Raw genomic sequence first — 25447 nt, forward strand, 5'->3', positions numbered from 1 at the left:
ATTAAATACGAAGAGAAGAAAAAACACTGTTGTGGCACAATGCGAGGCTGGATACCATAATGATGAACTGCCTTTGAAGCCAAAATAATGTCAATATATTAGTTCTATTATTCATACCTGAGCAAATATTTGTTAATTCCAAGTAAGCTCTCAGCAGGTCAAGGGAGGTGATCCTTCTTCTCTGTTCAGCATCTGTAAGGCCACAACTGGAGTGCTGTGTGTCCAGTTCTGGGCTCTATGGAACAAAAAAGATACGGAGTGAGTCCAGGACAGGGCCACAAAGATGACTGAGTGGTTGGAGCATCTTTCATGTGAGGAGAGGCTGGTGGCACTGGGACTGCACCACTTGGAGAAGAGAAGGCTCTGCAAAATCTTAACAATGTTTGTAAATACTTGATGGGAGGGAATGAAGATGAGGGAGTCAAAGTGTGCTTAGGTGAGTACACTGACAGGGTAAGAGGTAATGGGCACAAATTAAAACACACAAAATTCCATCTGAAATCAAGAAAGCGTTTTTTAACTGTGATTGTAGTCAGTTGCTGGAATTAATTGCCCAGAGGTTGTGGAGTCTCCATCTGTGGAGATGTCCAGAACCTGACCAGACACAGCCCTGGACAACCATCTCTAGGTGACCCAGCTTAAGCAGAGCTGATCTCAAGAGGCCCCTTCCAACAGGAGCACTTGAGTCATAAAATGGTGTTTCCATCAAAAGGGTAGAGACTCAATATTCAGTGAAAGTGAATGATATGGCTTCCCTCTAGATGTCATTCAGATTGTTCTACAATGTCTATTAAGAAAATTAGGGATTTTTTTTCTTTATTTTCCAGGCGAGATGTGTCCCAGTAATTCTTAGGTAACTCTAAGGATAACTGGAGGGTGATTGGACACTTGCCTAGAAACAGACTCCAGTGGGGCTCTATATGGATGAAAGGTTGTGCTCTTATGGATTTACTTGCAGAATTAGAAATAGTCACCCATTTTAAATGGTACTCAGAGCTTGGCTCTATCAACCTATGTTTATTTTCTCTCTGGAGTTTACTCGAGACAATATTACATCAAAAATGTCAGAGTTGCATTAATGAGTAAAAAGAATGAAATATGTGGAGTTCACAAGTTCTTATGTGTGCTGGCTTCTCCTTTAAAGAGATACATTTTATTTGTACGAATGTAAAGAATTACTTTTTTATATTGGATAATGTAGTGGTTCTTCAGGGTTCAACAAACCACTCCTCTACTTTGATAATGCTTAGAAAGAAACCTTTATTTTTTGTTAGACTAGCTCATGTATGTAAAGAAGGACTTAACGGATTCAAAAAAAAAAAAAAAGTAATTATTGTGTTAGAGGACATGGTACAAGTCAGTCAATAGTAAAGTCAGAGGTTTAAGAAACACAGGGAAATGAGAGCAGCTGTATTTTCATCACTGTCTTGAGGGCTATAATCACCCACTCTGTAGCACCACATTTACTGTAGCTAATACATGATATATATTTACTAGAACTAGCTATGTTTATTTTTCTGATTTTCTCTCTTAATGTGATGAAAATGACCACTTTGTTTGATTCAAACACTGGACCTCTGTTACCCTCTAACTGCAGTAAGTAGATCAGAATGCTCACATCATTTACATGGCCCTGTGTTTTTAAATATACGTATTGTATGCAGTGTTAGGAGTTAACTCCTTTTGAAGTGACAATGAATTCACAAGCATATATTAATATAACTTCCTACCTCCCTCCTGATATAAAGTAGGAATAAGTATTTAAGGATCTTTGTTATGCTGCTTTCCTCAGATAATGAAATAAGAGCTTTTGCAATGCTTCTCACTTGTGCTTTATGTTGTGGTCTTGAAAGGTGCTGAGTGCCTCAGCTCTTTTGGTTTTCAGAGTTAAAAGTATTCAACAGCTCATAAATACAGCTTGGTGGCAGCAGGACCAAGCTCCTAAGTTTTAGGGAGATGAAGCAAGAATGTGTCATATGGCCTTCACCTGGCATGTGGCAGGTACCCCTTAACAGAGAGGTATCAGTATGGCTTGTGGGAATCCCTACCCAGTGTATGTTTCGAAGTATCATGACTGCTGTGCAGTTATTACTTTATGGGCTACACATAAAAATAATGATGTAAAACTGTTTTTAACGTGCTTGAATAGAAAATTGTGTCCATTATTGTGTAAACACAAGCCTAGCTGATATATTTGCTTAGAAAATTTTTGCTTGTTTGTTTGTTTTCTAGTGAGGAGATTTGATAAACCATGTTTTGAAATTTCAAACTTAGAATCCAGTTTATTTTTAAAAAAAGTCTTACTGGCCACAGCCATGTTGAAACAGCCAGGAGAGCATCAGCAGATGTTTGTTTTAAATGTGTGGAAGATTAGTAAGGCACTGTTGTGCTCAGTCAGCTCCCCAAGCTTGGCCACTCCCACTCTCATTCAGAAATTGTCAACTTCTGTGAAACTGACAGAACATGGCTACTGACTAACCTACTCAGTTTCGCTAAGTAAAATATTTATATGAAAAAGAATTTGTATTCTCTCTCCTAGTAACACACTTCATAAGCTTTGTTTTCAAATGAGTAATGTCAATTTAGAAACAATCTTGCTAACTTTCAAGACAGTGCTTCCTCCAAGTTCCTCTTTCAAGTATGGGTACCCTCAGTGTCTTAGTTCCATTTCAGTGTTCTTTAAAAAAACATTAACATCATAGTTTGTGAAGATGACAGATTTTTAAAACTAAGAATTCCAAAGTTAGTAAGAAAAATAGCTTATTTTTTTTCCATGTGCCTAAGAAAAGGCAATTTAAAATATTAGTATTTTTCAGTTGTTGCATTTTTTTACTTAAATTGAAAATATTTTTTTCCGTTTTCCCTGCATTTACCATCATATAAATATACTCATTGTTGAATATTTTTCCTTTTAGAGTTAAGTACTCTCTAACCTTTGACTGGGCAGAGTGATTTAGGGTATAATAATGCAAAGTGGTTCACAATAGATGAGCATACCCATCAAAATACAACATTTTCTTAAGCTACAGATGTTTCTGCAAATTATTTTTAGCTTTTAAGCTCCTGTTCATGTGGTGGAGAAATAATGTCATACGAGATGAGAATTTTATCCAGAAAAATTATGCACGTTGTGTCATTTACTGTCCGTCAGATTTACCGTGCATTTGCCATTGCACTGTAACTGTGACGCTAATAGATGAGCGCACCTGGCTGAGCCTGGCAGCTGAGCTGGTGTGGATGAAGATCTGTGAGGGCTTCGGAGGCAGGAAGGGTGGCCGGGGCGGGCTGAAGGTACCTGTGGCGCATGGCCGAGGATGAAGGACGGACAGGACGGGAGGGCCGCTGCCAGCTGAGGGCTTCAGACGAGGACAGAGAAGCCAAGACCCAGCACGGTCTCGGGCAACGTGAGGCTCCTGCAGCCAGCACGAGAATTGCCTCATTGCATTTTTGTTATCATTGCTGAAACAAGTGTAACAAATTGCTAGAAATACTGCAGTTGAAAAATACCACGGGGCCCCTTAGCGTTATGAATAATCTCCCGGTATTACGGGGTTTCTGCGGGCGGAGGGGCAGGCGGCGGCTGGGTTTGACGCCGGCGGCAGCTCTCACGTGCGCCGAGCGCTGCTCCGGCCGCTCCGTCGCGGGGAAGCACATGGAGCGGTGTTTACAGCCTGCGGGCCTCACCCCTTCGCTGCTGCCCCTCCGGAGCCCGCGGGGGCCGGGCAGGGCGCTGCCTTTCGGCTTCACCTTGCCGCGACCAGCAGCAGCCCAGAAGCGGGGCAGGGGGGAGCCGCCGGGGCGCGGGTTGCTTCGCGCTGCTCCTGCGCTTACCTGCGGCCGCCCTGCCCCTGCCCCTGCCCCTGGGCTCGGCAGCCGGGGGCTGCCGGCGGCTCCCGGCCCCGCAGCGGCGCTGCGGGGCTCGGCTGGGGAGCAGCGCCTGCGCGCCCGTCCCGCCCGCCCGCCCTGGGACCGGCCGCGGCAGCCTGGCGGGGAGGGAGGGAAGGAGGGCGGGAGGGAAGGAGGAGGGCTCGGCGGGGGCGGGAGCCGCACGCCGTTTCCCTTTCTCTTTCGCTCGGCGGCCGCCCGAGGCCGCGGGGCTCCGCCAGGTACGGCGGGGGTCGGGCCGGCGGCGGGGGGTCGCCGCAGGTGCGCCGGGACGGGACGGGACGGGACGAGGCGAGACGGAGCGGGGAGAGCGGGGGCTCGGGGCGGCGGCCGCTCCGCTGCCCCCGGGGGAGGGCCGGGCCGCGGCGCTGCGCCGGGGCGGAGGGGAGCGGAGGGCAGGAGGGGACAGGGGGCAGGGCCCGGCCCCTCCCCGCGGGGCCTGTGGGGCAGCGGCGGTGCGAGGGCGGCGGGCCGGCGGCGTGCACCTGTCAGCGCGGCCCGGCCCGGGCGGTCGCGGGCTCGGAGCTCGGCCGGGCCGTTACGTAAACGGCGACCCGGGCGGCCCCGCCGAGCCGATGGCGACGCCCGGCTGGCGGGGAGGCGCGGCGGGCGGCGCGGTGCTCGGCTCACGCGGCTTCTCCCTCCCCACGTGTGCCACAGGTATGGGAGCGGCCGGCCTGACGCAGGAGCCCGAGGCATGAGCCATGGCCCCCTGAGAGCGCCCGAGCCGCGAGCAAATGCCCGGAGCAGCCCCGCCGCACGGAGCAGCGCCGCAGCTCTGCTGAACCGCGGGCGTCGACGCCTCCCGGATTTGCTCCGCTGGCCCAGAGCGCTCCGCCAGCCTTCCCTGCCCCACGAATGGCTACTCAGAGGAAGCACTTGGTGAAAGATTTCAATCCCCATATCACCTGTTATATCTGTAAAGGCTATCTCATCAAGCCAACTACGGTAACGGAGTGCCTCCATACCTGTAAGTACTTTGCAGAACATCCTTCTTTCATCGGTGATGCTTCCTTGAAGTTTGATTTGATGCTTGATTTGATCTCTGTGCGGTTTCTGGTGGGTTGTCCTAGACGCCGCTCTGCCCTTTGGGTCATCTCGAGGCCATACCAGCTCCCCTTAACAAACTGCAGAGTGAAGATGCCCCTTTCCTTTCTCCCAAGGTAGTGGTGATTGTGCTGGATCCAGCACCAAGATCACTGTGGCCTGGCCGATCAGATGCAAGATCATTAGTTTGGGCGTGGTATTTTGATAATGTAGCTAGTCTGCCTTTGAAACTTATGCTGCTGTATTTGTTGGCAGCAAGTGCTATGCATACACCAGTTTGGTCAGTACTAGCTAATATTTCTAAGGCATTCCATGGCACACTAAGTAGAAATACTTGAAAGTTGACAACATATTTAGAGAATAGATCTCTTTGAAATTGACCCAGAAGAAATTGTTCAGGTTGTCTTCTGCTCCTAATGCTTCTAAAATATTTGTATGAATGATGCTAAACATATGAATGCTTGTATCAGACTCAGTGGGCTCACTTTCATAAGTGGAGTTACTTAGTTGCATGAGTTTCTTAGATTTATTCCCAAATATAAAACAGTTCACTTGGACCTTCTTGAGAATTTGGCATATTTCCAAAGAAAAAAATTGAACTGTCCTAGAAAAGAGTAAGGGGAACTATGTGTTTTTTAGTAGACTTCCCATTTTTAAACCTATAGTAACTACCAGTTAAAGCCTTGTTTTAGAATTTCCTGTTGTTTTTGTACAGTGTTGTTCTTGTAGTTGTTATTGTAGTTGTTATTTTTTACATTATAGTACTAAGTATATCAATCCGTTTGTGTTATGGTCATTACTATATCAAGTACATAAAGAATTAAAACCTATCGTTCCTATAGGTTGTTCATAGTAGTGAGGCCATATTGTTTCTTGTTATATTATTATTAGCTTTTGAGGAAAAATAATTTTGAAATTATTTTTTTTTAAAGTCTAATATCTACTAAGGCTTATAAACTGTTTTGTGGTATTATTCTTCTGAGTTATTTGGTGAAGGAATTTAACTGCAGGACAAACAAAGTTAAGCAAAACACCCATATAATATCTTGAAATAAAATGGGGAGAAGTATATTAGCTATTATTGTATTATCTTTCCCTTTAAAGAAGGTGGAATAGTTTCAGCATTAGTTAATCTTTTTATAGTTGAAGTTTAATGAACAGTAGTAACTTTTAAAAGATTAGGGTGAGGCAAAAAAGTTGCATCAGAAATCAACTCAGACTTTAAAAATAAAACAAAACTTGTTTTTGTTATGGAATCTTTCTGTTTATATATATTTTTTGTTTATTTACTTCTACTCCCGTTGCAAAACAATAATGGCAGGAGGAGCATTTTTTCTCAACAGCATCTATTTCTTTTGTTCACTTGTGGATTTTGAGCTCTTCCCTGAGTCAGTTCTCTTGCTGCCTAGTCCCCAGCTCTGTAGCCAAATTAGCGCAAGTGAAGCTTGCTGAGCTTCCATGTAGCTGCACAGGTCTCCTTGCACAAAAGCTGCCATGTGTTGGGGTTGTTAACTGGAAATGCAAGAAAGAAGATGGTGTTTCTTTAAAGCAGCTTACTTGCCAAAATATGAAGTTTACAATGATGAAAAGGAAAAACAAGACATTTGTTGATACGGAAGCCTTATGTCTGTAGAGAAAAAGGTGGTATGTGTGTTGCAGAGTTCAAGATACTCTGGCAATCTTTTTTTACAGTTTGGCTTTGCAAAAATATACATACACATATATATATTGAAGTGTAGTCATTATTCTTCAGTTATATTCAAAAAGTTATCACATATTAATAACAATTTTAACTGTCCTTTGGTGCTTTGTCTTGTACTGCTGATTGCTGTGATTCAAAACAGCAGTGCATGAGTGATGAAAATCCGCAGATATTAACAGTTTAAGAAGGAGGATAAACTCTTTGGATACTGGGAATACAATGTATTAGTCTGGACAAGATGGCAAGCCTGTATCGGCATAGATGTCTCTGGTGATCTTAGTAACTAATGTGATGAATAGTAACCAAATCAGTTAGTGGTTAATTCACATCTGGGTTCACTGATCACATGTTAAGTGGTGAATTTCTGCTCTTAGAAGTCAGTGCCTTTTTAATAAACAATGTTTCTGATGATTTTTTTGTGAATGCTAGGCAGACAACTGAACTCCACTATTTACTGGGAAGATTAAATGTGACGTAGGCATCAGTAGTATAATTTTTTCGTGTTTCTTGGAAAAGAAACACTTGAAGTACTGTAAGAATAATGCATTATTCTACAAATTCACTGCTTCATTTCTTTTTTGCTACTTTCACCAGATGATTTTGCCATATGTACTGAGACTTTTTTTTTCTAGCCTGTTACATAATTGTCAAGGATTTTAAAGAGCTACTGGTTGAAGCAGGCTAGATGTGAGCTAGTGAGTATGTCCCATTATCTGTCTCCTGAGTCACTTCATTGTTTAGCACAGTGTGCACTTACAAAGATTGGAAAATAAACTTTCCTCAGGAACATTCTTTATTGCCCTAAAATATGTCAGACTGTTTATACAACTATAGAGATGCTGGTTGGAAGAGACATCCAGAGGTTGTGTAGGCCAACCTCATGTGTGAGACAGTTCAGTTGCCAGCACTATACTGGGTCAAGCTATGGCTCTGAAGAGTTGAGTTGTGAAAATTGGAGAGCTCTTCCAGTGCTGCACTGAATGTCCTACCAAGCAACAACTTGTAACCATTGACTGTTATACCATTTGCCACTGCTAGGCAGAGATGGTGTCTATGCCATTCACATAGTATAGGCTTATTTAGATCACCTATTAGCTTTGACCATGATTTACTTTTGGTAAACCTGTGTTGACTATTCTTGATTGCCTTTTCCTCCCTTGTATGGTTGGAAATTGATTCAAGGGACATGACATGTTCTGCCATCTTTCTGGGGAGTTAGGGGGGGCTATTTAGCTATAGTTTCCCCAGTCATCCTTCTCATCTTTCTTAAAGGCGGGCAGAACACACTACCATTTTTCAGTCAGTCAGGTACCTTCCATAACCACCATGATTACAGTGATAAGCTTTCAGCTTAGTGAATCCTACTTCGCTTGTATTTTTGAATATGTCCAGTTTTTGTATGTAGGCCTTAACGTGCTGCTCCCTGGCTGCTGGTCATACCTCTCCTTCCCAAATTATGCTGGTATGCATGAAGATCTGAGTTCAGACTTTGACTATGAAGACCAAGGCAAAGACACTGAGGAACTCAAAACCTTTCAAATCTATTCCTGAGTTGTGTCCCTCATTCCTTAACTGACACGCATTTTCTCTGAACTTCATACAGCTACTAGCCTACTTGTAGAAACCCCTCAAGTCCCTCATTAGTTTTAGTTCTGGCTGGGTTTTGGCCTTCTTAATTTTCTAAGTACCCACACAATGATTTTATATCCTTTTGTTTCCCGTTGTTGTTTCCACTTCACATATGTTTTCTTTTTGTGTACTAATTATGAAGTTTGTGTACCAAGCAGCTCTTGCGCACTAGGCAGTTCTGACAATAATTCCCTGTACAATGGGGTGGTTAGCTCTTGATGTCTGAATAAATTTTATTTAAAAAACAGCCAGCCCTCCTGGGTGCCTCTCTTTGTAATGACTGCCTCCTTGGGAATTCTGACTAGCAGTGGCTTAGACGCTGAAGTTCTGAAACATCTCCTGAAGTTAAGATTCTTAACTCTGTTTTTCAATTTTATAGCCTTCCTCAAAATCCTGAATTCAGTCATCTTGTTGTCAGCATGAGGCAAACTGCCACCTGTATTCATCATCAGTTTTTCACTATTCATGAAGAGCAGATGAAGTGTTGCATTACTTTTCTACCTGGCTCCTCTAGCAGCTAGAGGAGAAAGTGTCAACCAGTGCAGTCTAGAACCTTTAGAAATACCCTCCCTTCAGGAAAGCAACCAGAGATAAAATTTTCAGTATAAAATCAGTAATCTTGCAACTTGAGTGTTTTTCAGATCTTGCTATATGCTCCAGCTGTGCATATCCTGTTCTTCTCCTTTACTCCCTGCCTGAAGGAGTGATTAATTTTGGGAGAGGAGGTCATTAGAAGAATTCAAAGGATGAGTTCAGACAAAAAAAATTATCCCACAACTAACTAATTAAACTTTCTCTTTTAGAATATTTTGAAGAAAAATGCAGTTTGAAATTTTATTTTGGTACTTTGGCAATTGGCATTTTAAAAATGTCCTCTTCTTATCGAACAATATGTATCTAGAGATGCACAAGATATGTACTTTCTTGTTTGTGTAAGATGGCATACAGCACAGTCCTGACACTTGTATCTGTAAATTTTAGCTAAGTACAAGGATCTAAAAGAATGCGTGAACCAGATATTGCTGTATTGGAAAAAGCAGCATTGTGTAGTATGCTATGGTTGCCAGCCAATTAGCATATGTCACACAAACACTTTTATCAATTGTAGTAAATCATCTTACATGAGTTTAACTTTTATTATGGCTCATCTGATGTGTCATAGTACAACCAGGAAATACGTGTCCTCATTTCACTGGTATGTGCAGCACATACCTCAAGATTCTACAAACTGTACACCTTTTGTTAATCTGTACCAGAAGTATTAAAGATATTTTTTTTTTCCTGAAGTGGTAAATTAAATATATATGTCATTTAATTTTGTTTAAGGATTGCCTTTTTTCCCTACCCTTTTCACCCAATGCTTAGACTTCATTGCGTTCTCTGAAACTTCAAAGTGACAGGCTTTGAAAAATGTTCAGTGTATCATATTGAGAAGAGGAAGATTATACCTATCATATCTAAAAATACTGGTTGATTATCTTCCTCCTACTAAGCGTATCGCATATCAGTTCATTATTCTTGAGTACTAGAACTTATGTGTATTTTTGACTACATTGCTATCAGTAAATCACATTTAGCTTTTGTCAGGCAAGTCAGCATAGCAGCATAACTTTAAGTGAGGGAAAAAACAAAAGTTGTTTTTGATTGCTACAGTATTGATTTACAAATTCAAGTTTTTTCCTCATATAAGATGACCTCATGTTTTGTGTTGGCTGTACAAATACTTGGTCCAGATACGTTAAGTAAACGTATTAGTTATCTATCATTCTGTGGCATAGAGTTCTTCAGAACAATAATGATTTCAAATTCCTTCTGGGTGTAAATGGAAGTCATGGTTCATACAAGTTCTGTTAGTTTGGAAAACAAATGCAAAGCCATGTGTAAAATATCTTTGCAAGTCGGATCAATGTGTCCTTTTCAAAGGATCACTGTCATCTCATCATAGACTTCAAGAACGTCTCTATCATGAATGGAGCCAAGATCCCAAGAGCAAGCAGAGGGAATTAAATTCTCCTCAAAGAATTTCAGACACACCTTTCTTGAAACACAGGGAAATGTTTTCTGAAGGAGGCTAGCACTAACTGATTACAGGAAAAAAAGAAAAAAAAAAAAAGAAAAAAAAAGAAAACAAACAAACAAACAAAAAAACACTATTGTATTGATACCAAGCCAATGGTAATCATTTTGAAAAACTTTTTGTGATATACTTTTTAGAGTTTCTATTTCAATAGATTTTCCGAATAAGATAGACTTAGGGCCTATCGGTTCCAAAATCAATATTGACCAATGCCAACTATGTTTGTAACATTTCTTCCAAATTTATTGTTCTTTATCAGTTACTGAAAATTGGCATCAGGTAAGAAAAACTGAAAACATAGAGACACTGCTGATCCTACCAAAAAGGAGGCTTACAAAAAAAATAATAAATTAAAGACCAACCACTTTATTATAAGAGTTAACACAAGAGGAATTCCATTTCACTTGCTGTTCTTTACTGAAACAGATTTATCCCTAAGCTCAGTTTTGTGAAGGCAAGTCAGATAAGGTCTACGATAAACCAAACTCTTATGTTACTTACCACAGCAACTTTCAGCTGAATTTCCATATGGCCATTATTTGTGACTATGTTAGACTTAATGATTTAGTCATCATACTAGCTTCTCAGCTTTTTTTCCCCCCACATATTTTTAAATTGAGAATCTCCAATTAATGGCATTTCCAAGATAACAAGCAATTCTTAGCCTTGTAGTTCTCATCAGTGTTGTCATCATGTGCCAGTAATCGGTACAGTTTCTCCTGACAAAGGTAGAGTATCATCTCCATCTTCAGCATGGTGTAGATACCAAGATTATGAGATACCAGATGCTGCGCTTTAAGAGCTTGGTTGACAGCAGCATGTTTCACAGATTCCTGTGAAGCTTGGGCAAAATATGGTTATTTAGATTCTCACTCAAGTTGTCTACAAAGTGCTTGTTGTACAACTTTTGTTTCAGACTTATGCTATCTTTTGATTTCAGGCTTAATAAATTATTTTTTATACATTTGATTTAAATTACCTAGTCCTAATATCTCTACACTTAATTGCTTTGGTGTTCTTTACCTCAATTACACAGAATAGTTGTGTCCCCAAAAATGTCCTGATTTTTTTTTTTTTGTTATGAAGTATGAAGCACCTCCTTTGTTAATGAATGGGATAGATCTAATTTTGTTCAGTGAATTACTGTCATTCATGGCAATATTTCCTTTTCTAGACTATCTTCAATAAAAAGTCTTGCAAAAAATAGATGTTTCTACACGGTCTTCTGTTTCCTTTCCTTTTTTATTTTTTTTAAACAGGGATACGTAGTATATTATAGTATAAACTAAAGAGCCTTCTCCATCATGGTTTTCTGCCACATTGTCTTCTCTTTTGATTTTCCTATTGTGCTCAGAGTAGGACCTTTTTTTTGGTTACCTTGTTTTTCTTTGCTCAAGAAGAGCAAGATAAATGAATTACTCAATACTTGGACTGCCTGTTTCAGAAAGAAAAGCTCACTTCACCCTAGCTTTCTCATGAGCATTGTGTCAAAATTTCATATTAATCAGCCATACTGACTGTTGTTTTTTTCTATTCAAATGACGTGGCATGTTCTTGAGCCGTTTGGGGGGGGGAGGAGGAGGGAGGGTAGTCTTCAGGACTATTCATAGTATCTAAAAAGTAAAGGTACAGTAATTAATGTTTGAAGATAAGCAGGAATATTTTTAGAGGGTATTAAATAATGTTGTTTGGCCAGCTAATGAAAATCTGTCTCTGTACATTATAAATACTCAAATGCTGTTGTTGGCTGTTTGCAAGTAATTCATGTGAGGACTCTGGTAGGGCTTCTATTTGTTCCTCAGCATCTGTTCCTCTCAGTCATGTTAACAAAAATTTTTTTTACAAATCTCTTTGTATAAAATATATGGTCTAAAAGTTATTGGGACTTGTGCTTTAATTTAAGCATGTCCTTAAGTGCTCTGTTGGACTGGCAGGGATACTTCTGTTTGGGTGATGAAACTCTTAGTACTCTGCATGTATTCTACATGTAAGTGTATTGACCACTTAAAGTCTAAGGGACCTGATTTTAAAATCTTCATATGAAAATAGTGTAGTAGCAAGGTGTTTTGTGTTTTGTTTTGGAGCATTAGTTACAAAAAGAATATAGAAAAGTGAAAAAGTCTTGTAGGTACAGAACACAGGCTCACTGATTCAGGCTCACTTATCTTCACTAGATTTCTTACCCTGGGGAAGTGTTAGGAAATGCATGTGCAAAAATCAATTAGGTGCAGTAATGTAAATTTATGCAGTAAATGCAGTAAATTATAAAAATTATGTGATATAAGAAGAGTTCTGTGATTACAGGTTCTTGTATCTGTATGCCAGTGCTAAATACCTCACACCTCGAGTTTAAGAAAAAACATACTTGTGTCCGGAGGGTTGAACTGTGCTCTCATAACATCACAGTTCTCAGCTCTGTTCTGGGGACCCCGTGTGTAGAGGACAGCATTGTGCCTCACTTACTGGACTTGTTTGGCAGGACTTCTGGGCTTTCTGAACTCATTTTACCAGATCATCAGCAATTTGTCATGCATCCAGCACTGCTAGAGCCATTTAGCATGGGGAGAGTGCCAAGAGCTAGTCAGAGCTCTGCCTGTCGGACTTAAAGGATAAAGTTCATTGCAGTTGCAACCAAATCTATGAAGCTGATGTCCTTCAGTCAGTGTTTTAAACCAGTTTGAGGGGGAAAACAATCAAACAAACAAACAAAAACACCTACACAGAGGTTTAATACCTGTGTGTATTACCAGAGTCAGCTGAAGTGTAATAACTCTTCTGGGCATTCTAAGGTAAAGGTAAGTGCAGACCTAGCTTGTTAGATGTTTGTTGCTGGTGTTTTTGTTGTTGTTGTTGTTTGTTTGTTTTTTAAAAAGCACCAAGATTGTCCTTAAAGATTTTCAAATAATTAAGATTTACTAGTTTGCTTTAGAGGTGATTTTAGTTCTTTAAGTAATTGATGAAAGAAATAAGTGTTTCAGCAGAAAACACACTGCAATTGCAGCAGTCCATTTGTTTTTTTCTTAGTCCATTTACTGAAGAGATCTTGTTCCAGTTTAGGTAGAGTAATAATAAACAGGGGATTGAGTTTACCTCCATTCCGAATGTTATAACACAGTAATAATAGCAGGTATATTTATTCTTGTCAGGTCATGTTCCATTTTCTTATTAATGACAGTAAAATCTGAAGTCTGTAATTAATCATTTGGAAGCAACAGTGGTGTAGCACCTTCTTTAGTTTAGTTTCAGTTTATTGGGTTTTAAATTCAGATTGTTGTTGGGTTTGGTTCATTTAGACTTGCAGTGGTCATGATCCTGATTTTTCATGATAAGGTTCAAGTATTAAAGGTTTACTGTAATTTCTGTCACTGCTTTTGAAGGCCATAAGTCAAAAGGGAAGCATAGCTACTTTGAACCTGTGTACAATTTCTATGAACTTTTCTCTTAAAAGCAGTATTTACAACAGTATTTTCAGTTGCCAACAATTCTGTTGGAAAGAAAACAATGCAGGCGAATCATTTTCAGATCATCTGAAGTGATGATTGGCTCCTGCTGGACTACTACGCCATAGAATGGGCTATCTCAGAACCTATTCTTTGTATACATGTGCTGCATGGCATGTTTTTTTGCATTTTACCACGCTATATCAGTTGTAAGTTGTAAAAACACCACATACTCTAAAGCAATGCTTGTCTAAGCTGCTCTGCTGGACTTGGTATCTCGGCAGAGCAGAACTAGCTATGGCTTTGAGGAACAATAAGTGGATAAGGTACATTGCAGTTATTTGCTTTGAAATAATACTCTTTAAATTTTGATGTATTAAGTAGTTAGCTGGCATCACTATATTGTGTTCAATCAGTGTTACTTAGAACTTATTTTTTCTTACTTTTTTTCCTTTTTTGTCCCTCAGTTTGTAAGACTTGCATTGTTCAGCACTTTGAAGACAGCAATGACTGTCCCAGGTGTGGCAACCAAGTGCATGAGACCAATCCACTAGAAATGTTAAGGTAAGGTGACATTGCACAACATTTGCTGAAATGGAAGGACAAACAAACAAAACCAACAACTTTTAATGTCCTTATCCTGAAACGGAATTCAATTTTTTGCCTGTTAGTAAAATGTATGTGTTGACTGTGCTTGACCACAGCTTCCGTCAATTTTTCATCTCTCAACAAATTATAAATTGGGATTTTTCACGTATAATACAAGGGGGAAAGACAAGGGAAAGTCACAGTAAGGCTTGATTATATTGTACAAATGAAATTAAATGTTTTAAAACCTCTATTAAACAAATAAATGAACCAAGAACCTTTTACGCTTTATATGAACAGAAATTCAATAGTCCTTTCTTCCTTTCCTCCTACCCTAGATCTAGGGGATTCCAAACTGCATGCAACCTTTTCCTTCTTAGAGCAAAGCAATGTAGAAAAAGGATCATGCAAATAACTGAATGTTTTCCAAAGGGTTGGTTTACCAATCTGAATTGACAATGCTATCAGATTAACCAAAAGAGAGTTGTGAAAGGTTTTGACACTGAAATTGTCATTGGGAGATTGTATTTTTAATATCACAATAACATACACATCTTTGTTCAGACAACTTTTTTTCTTGTAATTCTGCATTCTCTTCTGGTGATGTTATGTTGAAACAAAGTGATTGCCGTCCTACAAGTATAGTACAGAGAAATCAAGAAATGTCATCAATAGTAGAATTTCAAGTTTTCCTAGAATGATGAAGTGCTTCCCCCATCCTTATCACTTCCCACCTTCCCCAAGATCTACTAATTTACTTGCTTTCTGTAGTATACGTGTTGGGAGTCTGTTGGAGGTGAAGGACTTCTGAAGAGAAATTCTTTGGGTGAAAATTAGCTGAAGAAAAGAAGCACTGTTTAATGTATTCATTACGGAACACATGCTTGCTAAAGCAACACACTAATAAGTATTTCTCATTTCTGTCAAAGGATCCATTGTACTCTCCTCATCTGTTTTTCTTCAGTTTGCTTTTTAGAATGTTTTACAGGCTCAACTTTCTTACACTGTATAGTTTGCTCCTTCCATATATGTCTGTGTCACCTAATCTGATCCAAGCAATTTTAGGAGAGGTGTTCCATACTTGATCTTCCAGATATTCAGATAACAAACTTAATTGTCCAAACATTGGGAGAGTGAGCAACAGCCCAATCATGCTTGTGAGAACTGACTATTTGTTTATTTTTAATGGAAACTGGCTTATTTTAGCTGGAAAAGAATTTGAATCAGTGATGAGCTGGATCTTCAGAGGAATCTGGAGAAACCAAAGCAGTAAAAAGGAAACTAGATGTTTCTTGGTCGCTGTGTGTGCAGTGAAAATGAGTAAAATTAATCAGCTGCTACCCAGGCAAGGCTATCCTGAGTGGCTTATGCCAATGCTTAAAATCATAATTTAATGTTAGTGATTGGCCCTAAGGAAGCATTGCTGCCTTGTCACAGCTACCTTTTGTCTTCTGTACAAGTGTAAAAGTTGTTGTTGTTGTTGTTGTTTTAAAAAAAAAAAAAGGGGTACCATTTTTCATTTAGCATGTAATACTGTTGTGAATTTAGGAAGAAATATTCCTGTGTCAACGCTAAAGTATTTACATCTGTGGTTTGCTAGAGGTGGTATTATTTCCTAATTTCCTTGTGTTTGCTATAATTTGTCATATTTGCTTTGATTTTTATGATGGATATGTGTGTGCACATTCCCAGATATGCATGCTTCACTTAGGTTCTAAGAGGGTAGGTGAGAAAGATTAAATTCAGCAACTCTAAGTGGTGCCATTAAGTCTTTGTCATCCAAATGTTTTTGGACTGTAGGGTTAAAAAGGTTTATGTAGATATTTACCATGAGTATTTTTTTGATCTCCTGTCAGCATCTGATGCACTGTGTCTGCCATAACAGGAGATGCTGTTACACAGTACAGAAGACTGCTAATAGTCTGAAAACAAAAGCATTTTAGAAATATGTCTTTTATTGTGACAGGACTATTTCAGAGGAGCTGAAAAGGGGCGTTTTCTGAAATGTCTAGTAGATGTTTAGTAAAATAATAACATGCTTGAAGCAGGAAATGCTCGAAGGGTGAGAAAAGTTAAGATCACAAGCCAGAAATGTGGGAAGACCTATTTTCTCTGCAATTATTTCCTGAAACTCCTTTTAGAGTAATGGGGTTTATTTGTCGACAAACTGCATATAACTAGCAGTTTGCTGGTTTTACTTCAGAAAACAGTTTTAACCATTTGCTAAACAAACTATTGGAAGAGCACATGAGCAATGTAATGGAATTATCTTTTCTGGAAGTTGCCTGAACAACTTCATACATGTATTATACTCTCTCTTTAGAGAGATCAGCCCCATCACTGCTCAAGAGTGCAGTATGTTTTCAAGAAATGGCACTGTACACTCTAAATAGTGTTTTTAGCTGAGATGTTTCAGATAAACTTTATAAACTACTTTATAAACTCGATTCTGAGTAACTTCACAGCTGTTTGAGTTTTTTAGATACATCCTTCAGTTAGCAGTACTTAAGGTCTGTTGAAACTATAAGCATAAGTCTGAAATTCAACATTGAGCTCTAAAATGAAAATTCGCAAAGAGTGTTAAATTCTGGAATTCTCTTTTCTAATTTTGTACAATTATTATCAATATTCAGTAGAAATTTTGTTGGTTATACCACGAAGGCATGCTTCTTAGCACGCTTCTCTGAATGCAGGCTTTCCTGAGTAACAGTCTTCATTTGCTTCATTTCAGATGATTAGCAATTAACAGAGTTGCTTTGATCATAAAAGTCATACAAAATCATAGAAGAGGGGAAAAAAATACACAAAGCTGTCATAATTGCTTGGTGGTTATTTCCATGCATTCTGTTTTGATAGTTGGAAGATGTGGGGGTGCAAAGAGGTGTCTAAAATATAAATGTTTTTGGTTCAGCTTTAACAGGAAGTATCATAGTAAACAACTGAGACCAACTTCAGAGCTATCTCAAGTAGTTTCATTTTGGAATGGATTTGTTGCAAGTCACAGAAATACAAATTTCTTAGAGTTGTCATAGGCTTGGAGGGTAGGAGCACTATTGGATGTACCTGAAATCGACAATATTTTTACAGTTTCCTAAATTTGTCCCTTCATTTTCTAAATTCATCACTATAGTTTAAGCTTAGATTTCCTGTACTCAAAGATTGAGTAGGTATTATTTTCTTCCACTTTTTTTCCCTCTGTATCTACTGGGGTATTTTGCTTTAAATAGTATATATAAGGTAGTAGTAGTTCCTTCCGTTCACTCATTTAAGGAAAAGAAGACCATTGAGTAAAGTTGTGCACTTAAGTTTTGTGCATCATAAATTTACTAAGCATACATCTTTTCTTGCTACTTTGCTTTTGGGCCATTGAAGACCAGTTAAAAGTGCGAAGGTGAAATTCTCAGAAATTAATGTAGAAAAGACAGTATGTATATACCATCCTTAGGAATGGTTGGCAGGATTTTTGATTGAAGGTAGTGAGGTTCTCTCTTGAAGTCCTAATTTCTTTTCTCTTAATGTGTAAGTTATGAAGATTGAAGCTTTCTTGCAAAGTGGATTTGTTTCTAAGTAATAGTATATTTTCAGTTTCTGGGACAAGTTCCCAATGGTCCCCTGTAGGAACTTCACAGAAAGTAGTACCATCTAGTTGCATTAGATATTGAGAGGCAAGAGTGAGTATGCCATTTGGAAAGATAGACCTGTAGGTTCATATATTGGACAGTCAGTGTTTTGATCTCCCATGAATTTGTTTTCTTTCTCATCCATGAGAAAGTGGTCTCTATGCTTCTTTGCTTTTGAGGCAGTGTATTTCACTTGCTGAAATTTTGTTTGTTTGTTTGTTTTTGTCTTTATAAGAGAAACAATTTAAAAATGGATCATGGTGGTAGTTTAAATATAAGTATTCTTATTTTATGACTGTCTCCATGAAATGACATAGAGAATTGGTCTCAAAACAAGCTGATTGGTTAATGTGTCTGTTTGTAAACTTTTAATTACAAACACAAATTATTTTAAGAAGAGAACTTGGAATGCTGCTGTATTTAGTATAACACGTGGCTTACTATCTATTAAAATTTTATCCAGCATTCCTCAACAGTAAAATCATCCTATCTTCCTACTCTGCTACCACTAGTGAAAAAGAGATAGTGAATAGTATTTTATAACAGGCCTATAATGTATTGTTAACAGCACATACACATACACGTACAAATAGAACTTTATATTGTATGTGTATGTTGAGATAGATATGTATCATAATTGAGAAGGTGAATTAAGGCAATTTAAAATATAGCAAAGGTGATTATTATATTGTAGTTTCAGGATTAATTTCAAGGTACTGAATTTCTCTGGCTGTATTACTTGGTTTTGTTGTGGGTCTTTGTTAAACTGTGGACAGTGAGTTACTATTCGTAAGAGAAGATGTAGAGAGCAAAGAAGAAAAACGAAACAATGAGAGACAGGAAACTGAAGGATAAGTGAGATGGAGTGTAAAAGCAAATGATATACTAAATGGATAGGAGACAAGTAAATCTCGAGAATGGGAAGACAAATATTTTAGCATCAACGACAAATGTAAATGCACTGTGAACTCTGGAAGGGACTGTCATAGCTATTTTTGACACTATAGAGCATAATAGATCATATCAGATCAGGGTATCGGAATACATGCCTATGCTGTGTCTTGTTGCCTGCTAGACAAACTCATGGCAGATATAAATAGAACTATTTATGGTGAATTAACTTGGGTACTGCGAACTGTCTAGCCGGAGTAGCATGGATGCTGTATGGTCTTCTTTATACTGCCCACATTGGTTTGTCAATGTTGTAATGAGTAGGGAACAGGTTCAGTTTTTCCTCAGATGTATTAGAAAGGACTTGAACTCTTAAAATCAGTATGATAATGGAGTGTATCATTTTCATGCTTATTACTCATGACCTGGGCCTTAAGATTCAGTATCACTTTTCTAAATTTTCTTTGCAGTTTGTTTTTAACTTCTGTTACATAGAAACACTTTACAGTGTAAACTTCATGGTAATTTCTAGAAGAAATCCATTCAGGAGGTAGTTGAAATAAGCTTTACTACATGTTTTTTTCTCTCAAGCTAAAATCAACTACATTTTCCATGATACATTATTTACCAGAAACACACAATTCATTTTATTATTCACAAGTATTTGTTTTTTAAAGTCAATATGTAAAATGCTAGTTTCTAGTTAATATGAAATGTTTTTTTTCCCTTTGAAAGGCTGGATAACACCTTGGAGGAAATTATATTTAAGCTGGTGCCTGGACTTCGAGAGCGTAAGTTTCTAATTTGGTTTTGGGTACTGGTTTGGGTGGATGGAGGGAATATGACTATTTCTAATGATAAGCCTGTACTACTGATTTTAAAATTCATATTACTGTTCTTTGATGTTAACTAGAGGAACTGCAGCGAGAAATTGAATTTTGGAAGAAAAACAAACCTCAAGAAAATGGACAAGGTGATGTTTTGTTTTGTTTCTTCCTCCCTAAATGGTACCTCATTCTAGGTAACATTTCAGCTCCTCACAGAGCCCTGATTCTTCAAATGTTAGTGCACGTACATTGTTTTTACTGAATTCAAAGATGACGCAAACTCTTAAAAAATCTATGTAAATATAATTTGGGCCTTCATTAACTGCTGCTTACCTTTTAACCAGTTGTGTTACAAACTCTAGCTGTTTTACCATTATTTTTGCATTTCCTTAAGCTCTCACAGTCATCATTCATGCAATTTTCCATTTGAATTCTTCATTTTCCTAATAATACATGCAGTGTAGAATAACTTTAGTCTTTTTTACAGGTTATTTTCTGTTACTAAGTTTGACCAGCTGTGAAGTAGGAGGCTGTCAAGAATTATTTATGACAAGTAGTAAAACAGTGTTCCACATATGCTAAACAATTGTTTTATATAGATTCTTTTTTCTTTTTTTTTTTTTTTTGTAGTTGACCCATGAACTTTGAGAGCTCATTATTGAGCTGCTGAGTCAGGTGTATATCTAACTGTCTTTAGGCCCCTTTAATTTTGCTTTGGGGTTTAATGACATACCCTACTTGATTTGGGCTTTTTAAATATTTCTGAAAGGCTCTCCTAAGCTTAAAAAAAAACAAAACACAAAACCCACTATTTTTAGTGAAGGATTGTTGTCACATGAATGTCTTGCAATGCTTTTCTGCATTCCATTGTTTGTAATATCTTTTTTTCAACTACAGAATATTTCATTTTCTTTCTTACTGGTTTTGTTCAGTCGCGTTTGGCATCTGTTATAAGCGGCTGAGTTCTTCACCTCAGTTATATAGTTAAATGAAAAGGTACAGGACAGTTTAAGTTATATTAGTTTATTACAACATGTTGTGTTAACGTACTTTCTTGGTTTAAAAAATATTCAGAAAATATTTATGAAATACAGACCTGTTGGCTGTTTCGAAAAACAGATTTATTGCTATATAAGTAAAGATGCATAGAGGAAAAGTTACATACAATTTGCAAATTTGTAGAATGTGACTTACTTTTAATCAATTTATTCTTCTGGTTCTTACCTTCCATAATTTAATGATAAACCCAATGGAGGTCAGTTACTAAATATAATAAATGATGGAGTTGTTTTTTGAGTCACAAACTCTCACAATATAATTTTAAGCAGCTAAGCAGCTACAGATGTATCCAGCTTTGTTAGGGAATGTGTCATTGGGCTATAGAAATTTGGCTCTACAAACCGTTTGAAAGCCCTGATAATACACTGAGACAAAATATGATATTTTTTTTCTGATATAAACAAAAATTCAGAATGTTGCCTGATAATTAATTATTTTATGAGAAAAATTCAGTAAGAAGGAACCGTTTCAGTTGTCAATACTATCCCTTGCTGTCACATAGTCTAGTTCAACAGTCTGCCAGTTATGTACCACAGGTCCAGTGCGGTTCCCAAACTTAGCATTTAAGATCTGTGATAAAATCCACAAAATCACAATTTTCACATTATCAAAAGGAAGAGAAAGAAAAAAGGCAAAGCATATCTCAGGCATTGGAGATATGCTGCACTAGGAAAGTAGTTACTAGAGAGAATTCATGGATAATTGTGTGATACTGGAAAAAAAAAATCCTTCCTGGTACTTTCCAGTTTAAACTGGAGAAAGCAAAGGGCAACCAGCTCTACATTGACTCATTCTCTGGCAATCAGTTTAACACTGACTATCTGAGAAAAACACAGGAAGTAGACAAGTCCCAGGATTTGCAAGAAAGATGAGGGAAAAAATGTGACACACCAAATTATGCCTTATGGAAAGAGGGGTGGAGTTACGGAATTCTTTTATTTTTTTTCTCTCTTCCATTCTTGGCTTGATGTTTTTTAATTGTAGAATGCAGAGTCCATTTTGGTGAAATTAGATTTTATTTTATTTTTTTTAACCTTGTATAATACTGAACTTTAGTATTGTGCCTTTACTGGGCCATCACATTGATTTCTGGAGGTTGCTTCCACAAATATCATTACTTTCATTACAAATATCATTCTAATTTCATCACAAATATCATTCTAATATCAGCAAGAATATTCTTTAGTAAATAGATTGTTTAGCACCTTTTAGTATATGGAGGAGCATTTAAGTTTTTATCAGGATACCTTGTAAGGCATGACCTTTGTGTTGTGTGTACCTGTTTCTGATTTTATGTTTTAACAATTGGAAATTTGCTAATTTCTTTAGTTCTGTAGCTGATTTGCTTTACCTTTCAAGACTTTTCAAACCACATAACTAAATCTTCCCCCAAATCTTTTTTTTTTTTTTTTCCCATTCAAAACAAGTTAAAATTTGAAGAAAAAAAAACCCTCATCTTGAATATGGAAACTAAATGAATTGTGAACTAATTACTGTGTCTAGAAGCTTAGGAATAGCTTGATATTCACTGAAGTTTTCATTCTATATTCTCACCTTAACTCTTGTAAGTGATCTAAAAAGTTTGTGGTAAGCATAGGAAAACAGCTAAATTCAATTTTTAACTTTTCCAGAAAATGCAAAAGTAGCTTATCCAAGTGACTTGGGCATAACTTGTGATAATGTTTTATTCCAATAGGGAGCAGGCTGTGTTTTAAATCAAAATAAGTAAGTTGGGGATACAAAAAATTATGAATGTATATGGCACTGTTTACTGTATTTCAAAAATGTAAAAATTAGTCCTTTTCATGGTTCTTTGTATGGTTATTTTTTTAACCTATGCCCCACCCTCATGTAGATAGCCTTGCTAGTTTTAGGATTTAATATTCAGAAATTCAAATTCAGAAAAGGTACCAGTTTTCAAACTTTTAGAACTTCTGAAGAGTTGGATGTTTAATCATTGCCTGCCACATAGAAATGTTTTATGCGTGTTTTACGTTAAAATTTCAGCAGTAAAGCTTCATTTTAAGAGATTTTTTTAAATGATCAATATAAGTATATACTGATGATACATAGTTGTGTTAACATGAAGAAAAATACACTATTGAAAATGAAGTAGAAAAAAGGTTTTTTTGTTTGTTTTCAGTTAATGTTTGTTGCCACTGTGACTTTTAATTGTTTTACACTTAACTAATACAGTCTGCATATTTTACAGATGAAAGCCCCAAAGCTGATAAACCCAAAGTAGATGAGGAATGTGATGAAAATGAAGAAGATAAAGACTATCACAGGAGTGACCCACAGATTGCTATCTGCCTTGACTGTTTACGCAACAATGGGCAGTCAGGAGATAATGTAGTAAAAGTGAGTAGTAAAAACAATCTGTGTTGTTAGTGTTGGAAGAATAGCAGGAACCAAATCATTCTGTAACAATTAGCAATAAATTTTAATAAGAGATCGTTAGGGGGTGGGGTTGCCCTTTATGTGAGGGAGCAATTAGAGTGTACCCAGCTCCAGCTGGGGGAGAGTGAAGGACAAGTGGAGAGCTTGTGGGTAAGAATTAAGGGGTGGGCTGGTATGGGAGACACAGTGGTAGAGGTCTACTACAGGTCTCCAGATCAGGAGGAGGAAGTCGATGAGGCCTTCTACGAGCAGCTGCTAGTAGCATCATGATCACGAGCGCTGGTCCTCATGGGGGACTTCAATTACCCAGACATCTGCTGGGTAAGCAACTCGGCCAGGCACAAGCAGTCCAAATGGTTCCTACAATGCATTGAGGACAATTTTCTGACACAGGTGGTGGAGGAGCCGATGAGGCGTGGGGTGCTCCTGGACCTCGTTCTTACCAACAGGGATGGCCTTGTTAGGGATGTGAAGGTTGGGGGCAGCTTGGGATGCACTGACCATGAGATGGTGGAGTTCCAGATGGAACTAGGCAAAGGAAGTAAGGCTAAAAGCAGGATTGCTACCCTGGACTTCCGAAGAGCCAACTTCGACCTCTTCCAGGACGTGCTTGGGAGTATCTCATGGGATAGGTTGCTAGAAGGAAAGGGTGCTTGTGAGAGCTGGGCTACATTTAAGCAGCACTGCTTCCATGCTCAGGATCCTGAGGAATAGGAAATTGAGGAAGGGGGGCAGGAAACCCGCATGGATGAACAAGGAGCTCATCAATAAGATCAAAAGGAAGAGGATGGTCTATGAAATGTGGAAAAAGGGCCTGTCCTCTTGGGAGGAGTATAGATGTGTTGTCAGGGCCTGCAGGGATGCGACGAGGAAGGCTAAAGTGCCCACCTAGAGATGAGGCTTGCGAAAGAGGTAAAGGATAATAAGAAGTGTTTTTTCAAGTATGTAAACAGCAAGAGGAAGACTAGGGATAATGTGGGTCCCTTGCTGAATGAGGGGGGTGTCCTGGTCACGAGAGACGCTGAGAAGGCAGAGGTACTGAATGCTTTCTTTGCTTCAAGGACACTCCCCCAGGACTCCTCGCCCCTGGCAATAGGACAAAGGGTCTGGGAAATGGAGGGCTCCCCCCTGGTTGATGAGGGAGTGGTTCGGGAGCGTCTGAGTGGGCTCAACGCACACAAATCCATGGGTCCTGATGGGATGCATCTACGTGTGGTAAGGGAGCTGGCAGATGTGATTGCCAAACCACTCTCTATCATCTTTGAAAGGTCCTGGAGAACGGGTGAGGTGCCTGAAGACTGGAGGACAGCCAATGTCACTCTGGTCTTCAAGAAGGGCAGGAAGAAGGATCCAGGAAACTACAGGCCAGTCAGTCTCACCTCTGTCCCTGGAAAGGTATCAGAGCAGCTTGTTCTGGATGCCATCTCCAAGCAATTGGAAGAGAAGAAGGTTATGAGGAGTAGTCAGCATGGATTCACCAAGGGGAAGTCGTGCTGGACCAACCTCGTTGTCTTCTATAATGGCATCACCAGCTGGGTAGATGGGGAGAGAGCGGTGGATGTCAGCTACCTTGACTTTAGCAAGGCTTTCGATACTGTCTCCCATGACATCCTACTAGCAAAGCTGAGAAAGTGTGGGATAGAGGAGTGGACAACAAGGTGGGTTGAGAACTGGCTGACTGGCCGAGCTCAGAGGGTGGTGATCGGCAGAGCAGAGTCTGGCTGGAGGCCTGTGACTAGCAGTGTTCCCCAGGGGTCGATGCTGGGTCCGGTCTTGTTCAACATCTTCATCGACGACCTTGATGAGGGAATAGTGTCTGCCCTCAGCAAGTACGCTGATGACACAAAGCTGGGAGGAGTGGCTGACAGGCCTGAAGGCTGTGCTGCCATTCAGCGAGACCTGGACTGGCTGGAGAGATGGGCAGGAAAAAAACAAATGAGATTTAATAAGAGCAAGTGTAGAGTCCTGCACCTGGGAAGCAACAACCCGAAGTATCGGTACAGGCTGGGGGACGACCTGCTGGAGAGGAGCTCTGAGGAGAAGGACCTGGGGGTCCTGGTGGATGACAGGTTGACCATGAGCCAGCACTGTGCCCTTGTGGCCAAGAGGGCTAATGGGATCCTGGCGTGCATTAAAAGGAGTGTGGCCAGCATGTAAAGGGAGGTGATCCTCCCCCTCTACTCTGCCCTGGTCAGGCCTCACCTGGAGTACTGTGTCCAGTTCTGGGCTCCCCAGTACAAGAAAAACAGGGATCTCCTGGAAAGTCCAGCGGAGGGCCACAA

The 25447-nt window shown here is 39.2% G+C and overlaps 1 protein-coding gene across 3 annotated transcripts in view; it reads left to right on the forward strand.

Moving 5' to 3' along the window:
- Positions 1-25447, forward strand: part of PCGF5 (polycomb group ring finger 5) — a 57868-nt gene that overhangs the window by 21551 nt on the left and 10870 nt on the right. For 2 of the 3 annotated variants that reach the window (XM_084289794.1, XM_084289796.1), the window contains exons 1-6: positions 4057-4106; positions 4546-4855; positions 14248-14344; positions 19615-19670; positions 19793-19852; positions 22978-23126. In XM_084289794.1, coding sequence (XP_084145920.1) covers positions 4744-4855; positions 14248-14344; positions 19615-19670; positions 19793-19852; positions 22978-23126 — 474 coding nt within the window. In that variant the 5' untranslated portion in view covers positions 4057-4106; positions 4546-4743. Of the gene's footprint in view, positions 1-4056; positions 4107-4545; positions 4856-14247; positions 14345-19614; positions 19671-19792; positions 19853-22977; positions 23127-25447 lie in introns of those variants that run through there. The other variant, XM_084289795.1, reaches the window with a different exon arrangement.

Source organism: Netta rufina (assembly GCF_964035555.1).
Source record: "Netta rufina genome assembly, chromosome: 7".
In the NCBI taxonomy this organism is placed as follows: Eukaryota; Metazoa; Chordata; class Aves; order Anseriformes; family Anatidae; genus Netta; species Netta rufina.